General features: G+C 40.9%; 1 protein-coding gene across 1 annotated transcript in view; it reads right to left on the bottom strand.

Annotated features, from left to right (window-relative positions):
• COL22A1 (collagen type XXII alpha 1 chain) overlaps positions 1-12,709 on the bottom strand; it is a gene marked incomplete at its 5' end in the record, with an annotated part of 204,959 nt that overhangs the window by 80,657 nt on the left and 111,593 nt on the right. Inside the window, 6 exon segments of the mRNA XM_032713141.1 lie at positions 195-224; positions 1,719-1,754; positions 4,195-4,248; positions 5,567-5,620; positions 10,079-10,123; positions 11,982-12,035. Coding sequence (XP_032569032.1) covers positions 195-224; positions 1,719-1,754; positions 4,195-4,248; positions 5,567-5,620; positions 10,079-10,123; positions 11,982-12,035 — 273 coding nt within the window.

Below are 12,709 nucleotides of genomic sequence, written 5' to 3'. Positions count from 1 at the left end.
AGAACATTGCCCTTTTTTCTTTCTTGTTTATTTTCTCCACTGTAAATAGGAAAACTTATTTCTTGATTTCCTGATAATGCTTCCATCCACCTTCCTTTTACAGTATTATTTTACAGAAAAAACTAACCAAACAGAAAACAGAATTACATTGAAATATCCTTGCAATGAAAGAATAGATATTGAATCTCTCTTACTTCCTCTCCTTTTAGGCCTTCAATATGTACCTGCAATAGAATCACAGAGTCATAAAGAATGAAAAAAGTAAAGACAAGGTGCAAAGGCATGATGGTCCCCCTCAGGGTATTTTTCTCCTCTTGCTATTCCTTCGAGTTGCTCAGTAACTCCTACAGCCCTTCAAATCCTGTTGAAGGCTGGGGGATGTTTTCTATTTAAAGAGCTCAGGCTGACACAAGTTACCTATTGACACAGTTACCTGTGAAATGATTTGTGTGGCTGTATAAACAGCAAGAACTTAATTCATTATCTCATCATATAAACAAGTCAGTCAATTCCCCAGTTCTTATTTTACTCAAAGTTACAAAGATCAGCTGAACGCAGAAGGTGTCACGCAACCAGCAGACTGGCTTGAGATATGCCCTGCCTGTTTTGCACCCACCTGCTGTAGCTTTAGGCTCATTTTCAGCTTTTATACACATCTTTCAAAATTTCTTGGCAACTCCTGTCACGTCATTACTACACCACATTTGAGCAGGACAGTAAAAGGTTCTTATCCAAACATGAGGGTTTTTTCACAGTATTCTTTTTCTCATTCCTTTACTTTCTACCACATTCTGGGTAAGGTAATTGCCTGCTGCCTTTCCCATGATTACCAGGGAGTTTCTCATTCTTGTCTTTAGCAGCCATAGTCAAAGAGTGCTGTTTCCTAATATTAATCCTATTTTTTGCTAGTAAAAGGCATACTGCCTAACTGCTTTGTTACCAGCCCATGCAGAACTCAGTTCTAGACCTCTCCTCTGCATACTTTGTGGTAAATCTTTTTCCATTCACTTGGAGATGATCTCTTCATACAGACAATATTAGCCTCAGGACATTCTTACATCCCTGTCAGTGATGTCCCTGGCATCAGTGAAGGCATTGCTGAAGGCAGAGGGAGGGATGCACAAAGGATGATAAATCTAGTGCCACAGGAAAGATAAACCCCATTCTCCTGTTTTCTCAGTTTTCTTTTTTCATCTGTACTTCCAACACATCAGGTCCTGGTTGTCTTATATTCCACCAGGACTTTTTCAGACATAAGCCAAGGAAAGATCATTCGCCCACATCAGAAATTGCTTTTTTCTTGTCTCTCCCCAACTCTCACACTGAGTCTATGTCAAAGGCACTCAATTCTGAAATTTCATTTGCTTTTATGACTTTTACAGGCTCTGTGTACCAAAGACCACTTGGAATCAACTCAATGACTGTCAGAAACCACACAGTCCTGTCATAGTATTGGTCTGTCTGACGCACCTAAGGAGGGCTTTCATTGCCTCTTCAAGTCCTGAAGAGGCACTCACAAATTTGTGGCAGTGCTTTGTCGGGACCTATCACTTCCCTTCTTCAAAAATCTTCACTACCTAGAGTCTCACTTTTTTTTGAAAAAAAAAACCCACCAGAACATCTTTCAGTGAGATCCCCACACCCCTCACTTCCACCTTCTCTTCTCATGCAATAATGCCTACAAAGTATGAGAAAGCTAAAAAAACAATAATTCTTACTGAAGTGCCAGGCAATCCTGGAGGTCCTGGTTCACCCTGCAGGATAACACAAAAGAAATGAAAAAACATAACACAGACCACAACAACACACGTCACAATACATAACATAATGCAAAATGAAAACAAACCTCTGAGCATATTTTCCAGCTGCTGTTGTACATTCTTATTTTTAATACCAATCTGTTCTGCTCTGCAGAGGAATAAGTCCAAGAACTAGTTGGAGTCTGTATTACTATGATATTTACATTGATTTAATGACATTTAGTGACTTAAAATGAATGATACACTAGATGCACCATAGCAGTAGATTTGTGCTTCAAAAATCTTATAGTTGATGTCCACGTATCACACAAATAAACCTGCCTGATGCTTAGACCCCCAACAGACCCGCAGGAGGATGGATATTTGGAGGGTCAAAAAAGTTTTTATTTGTTAATGACCAAAATAACTTTTCAAAAAAAGTAAGAACTTTCCCCAAGTCATTCTATAGAGTAAATCATACTATATACTCTATAGGACACTCAGATGCTACACCCTTTTCCCATGATTTATTGTCATATAGGCTATCAATTTGTTCCAGTCCATTTTTCTCCAGCAATGTCCACCATGTATTATGCTTTAAGACTATGAATCCAGAAGGTATATCCTTTATTTAGGTATAGACTGGTGCTAAATTGATCACATAACTTCCTTCCACACTCTGTTCATTACTCACATAGGTCTCTGAATGACTCAGCGTATTTTTTGTATTCTTTTCTCTTAAGACAAGCTCAATTAGTATTTGTCATCTACTCATAGAGTCATAGAATGGTTTGGGTTGGAAGGGACCTTAAAGATAGAATTACTGAATCATTAAGGTTGGAAAAGACCTCCAAGGGCATTGAGCTCAACCTTTGACTGAACACCACCGTGTCAACTAAACCACAATCACTAAGCGTAACGTCCAGTCATTTCTGAACACCTCCAGGAATGCTGACTTCATCACCTGCCTGGGCAGCCGATTCCAATGCTTATTCACCCTTTCAGTGAATAAATTCTTCCTGATGTCCAATTTGAACCTCTCCTGTTGTAGCTTGAGGCCATTTCTTCTTGTCCTGTTGCTACTTGCCTGGGAGAAGAGACTGAGCCCCACCTGCCTACAACCTCTTGCCAGGTAGTTGTAGACAGTGATAAGGTCCCTCCTGACCCTCCCTTTCTCCAGACTAAACAACCCCCGCTTCTTCAGCTGCTCCTTTTATGACATACTCTCTAGACCCTTTCCCAGCTCTGTTGGCCTTCTCTGGACATGCTCCAGCACCTCAATGTCGTTCTTGTCATGAGAGGCCCAGAACTGAACAAGGATTTGAGGTGTGGCCTCACCAGTGCCCAGCCCAGAGGGACAATCCCTGCCCTGGTCCTGCTGGTCACACTATTGCTACAGCCCAGGATGCCCTTTCCCCTCTTGCCCACCTGAGCACACTCTGGCTCATGTTCAGCCACTGTCAACCAGGACTCCCAGGTCCTTTCCCACCAGGCAGCTTTCCAGCCAGTCTGCACCCATCCTGTGGTACTGCAGGGGTTGTTGTGACCCAAGTGTAGGACCTATCACTTTGCCTTATTGAATCTCAATCCAGCCTGTCCAGAATATCCAGTTCCAGCCGTCTTGCCTTGGACAGGGATGCCACCCAGGGCCCCATCCAAACTGGCCTGTTCTGAAGAAGTACTGAAGAGACACAAAGCAGCTGCTCTGAAAGTATTGGACCAAGGAGCAAAACGTCTTCTGAAAGCACCAGATGCGGCTGCTTCAGATACATGAATGAAGTGTTATGAACTCAAGACTGATCTCTACTGCAGAGAGAGAACAGAGAGTATTGCTTCCAATCTCTGCATTCTTGGATAAGCTCACTGCCTTATCTGGAGGAGAAAGAGAGAAAGAAATCCAGAACTGACCATGCCTTTCCACTCATGACAAAGACCTGTGTCGGAAATATCAAAATTACAACATCATCTCTAACAGAGAGGGAAATATAAGGCTGCCCTGGAAACTTTAACAACTGTAAAAATAACAAGGTCAAAATTGCTACTGAGTGCAGTGAATAATTATTTTGCAGGTAAGAGGCTCAGAGTCATTTTATTGACACTTTTCGAGTCAATTCTACATCTCCTGGGTCAGAAAATCAGATTCTACACAAACATATTGACATTTCTTAGGTGAGGAAGATTTTCTGACCCAAACTGCATTCTATTTCCCTCTACTCCCATTATGGGGTCTTAATAAACAGCAGTGGAGCTATAACCAGGCACACTTTAATACCTGTTTTTACCCATTTCAGAAGTAATGCCAGGAAAGTTAAACATTTAAATGGATATAAACTTCAGTAATACACAATGAGATAAATAGTAGACCAACAGCTCTGATATTTTCAGCACTGGGGGGCCAAGGAAGAATTAACAAATGTGTTTCCAAACCCCTCCTGTGCATCCCATCCCACCTTACCTTTTCTCCTTTGGTCCCACTAGCACCAGGAGGGCCGGGGCTGCCAGCAGGGCCCTATGAACAGGTAAAATGGGGAGAAAACTCTTTGTTTTTAAAGTACAGGAAAAACATAAGGCTGCAGATATTGGCAGCGCAAAGGGTGATGTCTCATTGCGCTGGGATAGGAGCTAATAGAACACACGAGGCTGCTTTGGCTCTGCTGCATAGAGAGGAAAGAGAACAATGATGGAGGTGCCACAGCAGCCAGGATAACACCAACCCAATTTCAGCTGGTTCAAAAGAATTGTAGTTCAGTGGGTGTATCAGTGTCAAACACAAAATTCAGTACCAAATTCAGGCGTGAAGATCTGCCCACTCCTAGGTGTCTAGACATGAAAAGGGAAAAAAAGCTTCTGAAAACCCAACTTCTGTAACAGGGCTTCACTTGGAGAAATTGTTCCTTTGGAACAATAGACAATCAAGATCCATCTTCATGTCCTTGTGCAATTTCCCACTTCATCTACATTTGCTGCAAGTAGAAACCAGTTCTGTAAGCAGTGTAATGGGCACAGTAAACACAACTCCCTGAGATTCCAGCGCTGCCTGTAGCACCAGAAAACACTTCTATCCTATGAGGATAGTGATAAACACTAACTAGACACACACTTCCCCATACAGGGTAAACTGTGACTGAGAAACAGAGCAGGATGCAGATGCAGCAGCCTGGAGGCTTCAGGCTCGAGAGTGGCAATGATTAGCTGCGTGGTTTTTGGAAATCACTTCTAGCCTCTGATTCTTGCTTTGTCCTTTGCTATTTAGACCAGAAGATCCTTGAGAGGAAAGGATGCCTCTCATTAGGTATCATATCCTGAGTAATGAAAACAGTCTTGTGGGATCTACAGATAGCAGTTTTAGACAAAGAATTATGTGTCTGATCAGCAGAAATTTACTGATCTTTTAGACAATTTTCTGGTTTCGTTCTTGTCTTAAAAATGTAAATAGTTCCAAACCTTTTTGATTGAAAACAAACCAAATGTATTAAATCCAGTTTACTTCCTTTCATGCTGTGGGAAGGGAAAAAATAGTTCATAAAAATCAGGCTTAAACAACAGAATTTTTATGTGTGGTTTCTTATGTGTTTAACAAAAATTAAGACAAACATTTAACCTATCAATTTGAAAGGACTGGCATTTCCTTTAAATGTATATTGCATTATAGTTTAATCCTAAAACCTACTAAAAAAAAAAAAACAACTGTACCCACAAAAGTCCTTAGAGTAGGGATGTGGGGGGGTCCTGCCATGATTCAGCAGTTGCCCAGGATAAGTCTCAGTTTTAAGAGTCGACTTTCACTCTTTTCAAAGAAATGCTCCCAGTCATTATTTGCAACGTACCTGTCTACCCTCCACACCCGGTTTTCCAGGGAAACCATCCAGGCCTCTCTCTCCCTGGAAAAAGAAGACCAAAAACACTATATCTCAAATCCATGGTGCTTAGGTCACTACTCTGCAGGTGATGTCCATGGTATTTGCTCCAACAGTAAAGAATAAGGAGAGAAATTCCAGACAGTCCAATAGAGAAAATTTCTAAAGTTCCCACGTCTTGTACCACGAAAAGTTGCTGTGACCAAAAGCAGCTGTGTAGTAGTTTTCTATGTTGGCATCCTTCCTCTACCTACTGGGGTGGGTTCAGAAAAACTGGGTAGCATACACCAGGAGAACCATCAGCCTGGAATAGCTCTTACGAAAATAATGAATCCACAATCCAGCAATAGCTCAGTTTTCCCCAGTAAAGAAAAAGCGTTTTGGTTTTCAACTATCCTTTCTGTAACTTGGGGGAAAAATTAATCTGTTTCTTTATGTCTTCAGAACTGGACAGTACACAAAGTCCACAGGCAATCAATTTCACTACTTTATTTTTATTACCTGAAGATATGGGGTTTTTTTCGCCTGCACCTAAACCTGACTTTTTCTCGCTACAGTTCCAGACTAGTGTTTCTTTTCCTAACCCCCTGCAGAGAACAGACTGTTTCCTTCATCTTTACAATGACATTTTATGTATTTGAAGACCTACAAAACTCTCCTTTCAAACTTCTCTAGACTTAACAACCACAATACTTCTAACTTTTCTTCATGTGCATGTTTTTCAGACTTCTGATCATTTTTGTTTCTCCCCTTTTGTGCAGTTTCCAATTTTTGCATGTTTTCACTCTATGTAAGTGCATGAACCTGGACACAGCTGAGGCTTTGAGCAGAAATATTATTTCATGTTTCATAAACTATTCTTCTGTTTAAATGTCAGGACAACATCTACCATGCCCCAAAGCCCCTGTCACAGGACAGCTCCTCGATCACTTGTTCCCAATCTTTAGCACTGTGAAATTTGTTGTCCTACACCTATGAATCATCCTTAGTTTCCCCTTCTCAATCTCATCTTCTGCTTTGGGAGATTATGTTTTCAAGATAATTTTGAATTCTGACCCTGACCTCCATTGTACTTCCACGTTCAAGCTTAAGATATTCCGTTTTTTATAATCCAGGTTCTTGATAGAGAAAAAGACTGGATCAAAAACATACTTGTGCTGAACTTCAGTCTTGTAGATTGTGGTCCTTGACCATTTCAGCTTCTTTAGTTAAAAACTCTTTGAAACAGGGACTTTCTTTTTCTCTGTAAATTCCTTAAACCTCTCTAAAATGGAACACAGATTTTACTTGGATCTTGTACACACAGCTGAATATAAACTATCAAATGCACACACAGTGCCAATGCAAACGTGAATGTGCATGTAAAAACAATACAAATACAAGCACAAGCAGTGACAACAAACTGTTAGTTTTATTCTACTTTTTTAATGGTTTAGATATTTTAATCCGTGTTAGAACTGTTATTACCTACAAACCCACACTTAACACCAATGGATTTAATTAGCTCCTTTCGTAAACTACATTGATTTAGCAAGTCAGAAATGGATTTGCAAATCACTTTGTTTATTTTTCCTCCTTAGAAAGTCAATCAGTCTTCTAACATAAATATTATTTTAAATTACGTATTCAAGGAATGAAATTAGAGAGACCCATATCCTACAGAAAACCAATGTCACACACCCAGATACACTTGATTTTAGGGTGATAGTTTCCACATTAATGGTTTCTTTTGCACTGACTGAACTATGAGTATCCTGATTTCAAGACTTTCAGTAAGCAGCATCCTGGTAGATTGCTGACAAAATGTGCAGTGTATTCCCAGGAGAATCTTTAACATCAACATACTGCAGCAATGAGTACTTCACACATGCTGATTTAGCTGCCAAAAGAGAAAAGTGTCAATGTTCTTACTGCTAGTAATGGGGGCTGGGAAAGGCAAATGTATTATTTATACAAATACATAAAATAAAGCTCTTTGAAAACACTCCAAATGATTGTGTTTTCTGTTGTTTCTACAGAAAAATCTGTCATTATAAATATTTTTTCTCATTTTTTCCATTCTTTAAAGACAGCTACTTAGTGAAAGGTATTTTTTTCCAACAGAAAGAACAAACACATTAAAGTTTTATTCTCAAATTTTCGCTTTAAGACTCCATTTCTTTCTCCTGTGCTCTACTGGTTTTCCTGCTTTTAAGCACTGGAAGAAAATGATGAAGAGTCATAAGGAACTGGGGAAAATCCTAATTTCACCAAAACTTCAGTGCTACTCTCTGACCTCTACCAGTTAGAAAAGGTAATGATTTGTTGAAAAATGATTCGCCACCAGTCTGGAAAAGGGTGAAGGAGAAAAAAACCCACTGCAGAGGGATATGGCAGCAGCAGACCAGCCCTGCTGCCTCCTTACACAAGCTCTTCTCAATAAAACAGACAAGAATCTACAGGATGGATATGTGCTTTTGCAGCAAAAGCAATGCCCTATATCACACTGGGACTGCTGCACATGCCTAAATTAACATGCCAAGTATCCCTGACATACCAGGCTGATGTTGGTGGAGAAATGCATCGTGCTTGTCTCCTGCAGAGTCTGTGCTGGAGTCTACAACGAGCTCAATGGGTTCAAAAAGCATGGGAGATCCCTCCTGTGGTGCAGTGGTTTTCCTAAAGTTCAAGCGTAACCAGTACTACTGGATTTGGGAACCTCAATGTAAAACCTCAATATTTACATCTGAGGTCCCAAGACATATGGATAAAGCAGCAAGATGTATTATGGGATATATATGCTTTTTTGATGCTCAGGGTGCAGATGTGATAGAACAATACTCAGTGCACAGACTGGTGCTTTCATCTGATATCATGAACTCTTTTCCCCTCAGGCACAAAGAAACACAGGTTGTGTAGGTGTCAGTATTCAAGTTACAGACTGAAGAACAGACAAGGAAATATTTGTCCAGTCGAATTTACGCCCACTTCTTTTCACAGTAGTACTTACTGGTAGAAGTTAAAGTAATGGCAGTGGGTGCTCTGAGACCACCATTAAAACATGGAAAAAAAATCAAAGTACAATTGTTGTAGCAGAGATTTGGCTGCTTCAGGAAAAAAAAAAAAAAAAAAATCAACCCAAAAAACAGACCTTAATTGTGGATATCCTTCTAATGAAATGAAACCTAATTAATTTCTTCCCCATTTTAATCTTCCTCTAGCTTAGTCAGCTTAGTCAGCTTTTTGCCCACACATAGCTCCAGCTTCCTCTCCCATTAAGGTGATGTCAGAAAGATGGATTTTCTTCCGGGAGCCAAATATTCCAGCAGATTAGACAGTCTTGCCTCTGGAAAAGCAGCAGAGGCACTGGGTGGACTCAGTACACTGAACCAGTGCTGCAAAGGGCTGAGGGAAAAGCATGAGGAAGATAAAGTATGATCCAGCCTTTTGCTCTGGCTGCATCAACAAGGATAGGTAATACAAAATATAATTGTGGCTATTTTATCATAAACAGCAGAAAGGACACTGGTAAAGAGAAACACAATATCTCACACTAGGGGTCTATTGATAATTTTTACTGGTAGGCAAAAGTTTGGTGTAAATTGCCATGTTTCCTCTCCAGAAAATGGAAATGAGAGGGAAATGGGAACAAGACTGTGCTAGCAAGCCAATGACTCCCTCTTTACAGAGGTATCACTAAAGAGAGTTTAAACACAGGCAAAGCTGCCAGACCATCATTGAGATATCTCAGGACCAGCTTGAGTCATAAGCAAGACAAGGCACTTCTGGGGAGCCTCGTCAGGCAGGTCCACAGCAGAAGTAGGTGCATATCTGATGTGTCTGATCACAGAGATCAAACTGCTATAATTAAGACTTTACACCTGCCCATCTCTCTTTTTAAAGGCTTATTCCAGGTGTAATAGGCACTTGGTCTCTTCCTTTAGCCATAAACATAGTTGAATTACGGAGTGTCCTGTACTATGTAAAACAGCTATTCCAAGTCAGGAAAGAACATAGAACTGGGAAGCAGCTCCATTTGGATGAAACCTTTAACATAGAAACTAGCTAGTACTTAATGCTCCTGATTTAATAGTGATAGGAGAAGACAGAAACATAGGAAGTTGGATAATCTGAGTAACTGGAGCAAGATGAATGCAGATATTGTCAGCAGCAGTCAGTGGTCATTCACAACCCTCAGGTGGTGCACACAATGTAGTCACCCCTCTAGATCTCCCCACTGGCATGCCTTCACTCCAGTCCTCTCTCTCCTCCATCCCTGGCTACGTACAGACAAGAAGTCCCTAAATGTGTGCTTAGTAGACAGCAGAGATCCATAAAGCTTTCCTGAATGCCCAGGGCACATGGGAGAGTGCAGGGAAGTGCAGCATAGTGAGGAAACTCCATCATCTGTCTACTTCCAGAGTTGCTGGTCTTGCAGCCCACCTCACCTAATGGTCAGAGGAAAAGAACAACCTGGCTTTTCCCGGCATGCAGCAGGAATACCTTGTCTCCTCGTGTTCCCTTTTCTCCTCTTTCTCCTTGTAGACCCTAAAAATAAAAAGAAACAGAGATTATAAAGTTCAATCCAAGTAGAGGCATAGTTACCTCCTCTAATTAGTCACCAAGTCACTGTGTACATCTGCACAATCTATTCAACTGAACCTCAAGGACATTTTCAGTTGCCAGTCCTCAAAGTTGGCCACAGGCATGGTCCAAGCAGACTCACAGAGCAGGGACTACTTGTGGGCCCAAGAACATCTGTAACATTATATTGCCTGCAGACATGCAACCCTCCTGCCAACAGCAGTGTGGAGGGACAGGGAACACACCACAGCTGCAGATGGTCTGGAAAACAACCAATGCTCTGCATTTTTCATGTTCCTTGTAAACAATGAGGACACTGGTAGAGGACGATACTGATGGGAAAACCTATCGCATAAAAAAGCAAGAATTCCCATTCCTAGTGGGTCTGGATGCAGTAGCTAGGCAGGCAGACAGCAGGTAGTTCTGAGAACTGGCAAGTGTTAGATGTATTCTGACCCGGAGGCCCAGCACATTTTTGTGCTGTGAATCTAATGTCAGTGTTCCTCTGGACTGCATAATTCACCTCCTCCCAGCTACACCAGAAACATTGCTGGAGCTCAGTTTGATGTGGCACTAACACAGGCTATCAATTCAATGGGCAAGAACCATATTTCACCTTCCCTTGGCACAGCAAGCACCTTGTATTTTACCTTTATTGTGGAAACTGAGCAACCAGCTAATAGCTATAGAGAGACAGATATGCTTCAGTCAATAGTGACTTGTTTGAAACTACCAAAGCTTAAAATGCTGCTTACTATTACAGCATGTTTGTATTTAAACTTCAGTTTACTTTACACTGCAGTGGAGGCTTACCTCCCAGCTAATGAGAGCTGCATGTCTGGGTATATTTGGAGGACTTAACATAGTTTACATAATCAGTCAAATGAGCAGGGATATTTTCAACTAAATCATGTTGCTCAGCACCCAGTCCAAGCTGGCCTTGAATATCTTCATGGATGGGCCATCTACCATTTCTCTGGGCAACCTGTTCCAGAGTCTCACCACCCTCATTGTAAAAACTTCCTGCTTTTTTTTTTTTTCTAATCTAAATCTACCCCCTTTTAGTTTAAAACCATTATCCCTTGTCCTACCACAACAGGTCCTGCTAAAGAGTTTGTCCCCACCTTTCTTATAGGCCTTCTTTAAATATTGAAAGGTCACAATAAGGCCTCCTCAGAGCCTTCTCTTCTCCAGACTGAACCACCTCAACTCTCTCAGCCTTTCCTCATAGGAGAGGTGCTCCAGCCTTCTGACCATTTCCATGACCCTCCTCTGGACCTACTCTAAGAGGTCTATGAATTTTTCTTGTGCTGAGGACCCCAGGGGCAGAGAGGCTTACTGGATAGAATCTAATTTATTTTGGTCTGGCTGTCTGTTCACTGGAGGCAGATTTGTCCACTGAGCCCAAAGGCTATTCCCTGAGAGTTTTGAAAATATGATTGGAAACTTGCTTGCTGAGAGGTGGTAATTTTTCTTGGTGTTCTATGAAGTTTTCAAGCACCATATAAATGGTACATCATCACAGACCAAAGTAATTACATTATGGTGAGAGAATCACAAAATCACCAGCTGTTATCTCAATAATAAAGTCAATTCTGCTGACATCTCTCTACTGGCTACAGGTCTGTTCTCTTTTAAAAAAGTCTGAAGAAACTCAGTGAAGTCAAGAAAGTGTCACCATTTGGACATAGTGCTGGTAAGGGGCCAGACATACCATATACTGCTTAATAATAACAATGCAAAAAATATAGCTAGGCAGAATCACTGAAAAAGTAAAGAAAGTTTCAGGACCATTAAAAATTTAAAAAGAACCATGACTTACCGGTGCACCTACATAACCTTTAATTCCGGGAGGACCCTGTTTTCCCTCAGATCCCTGGCAAGGAATTGAGATACAGTAAACCATCAGAAACTCTTTCACATAAGAGAACAAGAATAAAACTAGTTATTCAGAAATATAAGTTGTTCTTTCAGGCTGTTGAGGCTTCTTGATTCTCTCAGTGCTGATACAGGAGCATCATCTGACTTTCCAAATACCTACCCAAAGTGACACCCCAATATTTTCCTCTGTCTCTGTCACTTACACATTAGCAAGTTTTATCCTTCTGCTTTCAGTTTTGCCCTACAAAGGCAAACCGTCACATGCAAATTCCTTCTATAGGTTATTTCAGAAGGTTTGGCAATGTCAGTTGTGTGCAACAACTCTTTTGTCTCCTGAACAGTGTTGGTGGAACAAAACATGAGTGTACATTGCTACAAAAGCTGTAGTTAAGGCCACAACTCAGAATAAATGAACTACAGACTTCAAAATGTTATATGTTTTGAGGAGTAAATGAAAAGAAACAGATCAAACCTACATTCTCCAATATATATTTTTTGCCTAACTGGGAGAAATGTAAGAGGATCAGGTACCTTTCAGCACTCCTTCAGCTCGTTGCACAGTGACTCTCCCTGGAGAGTGTACACTGAAATGGAGGCAACTCACTTTTATGTGTCTTACAGTATCGGAAAATGATCTGGATCCTCAGCTCCAAGGCTCAGCCCTTGGAG

The sequence above is a fragment of the Chiroxiphia lanceolata genome, chromosome 1 (assembly GCF_009829145.1).
Source record: "Chiroxiphia lanceolata isolate bChiLan1 chromosome 1, bChiLan1.pri, whole genome shotgun sequence".
In the NCBI taxonomy this organism is placed as follows: Eukaryota; Metazoa; Chordata; class Aves; order Passeriformes; family Pipridae; genus Chiroxiphia; species Chiroxiphia lanceolata.
Note: the sequence above shows the minus strand (reverse complement) of the source record. Positions and strands in the feature narration are given on the sequence as shown.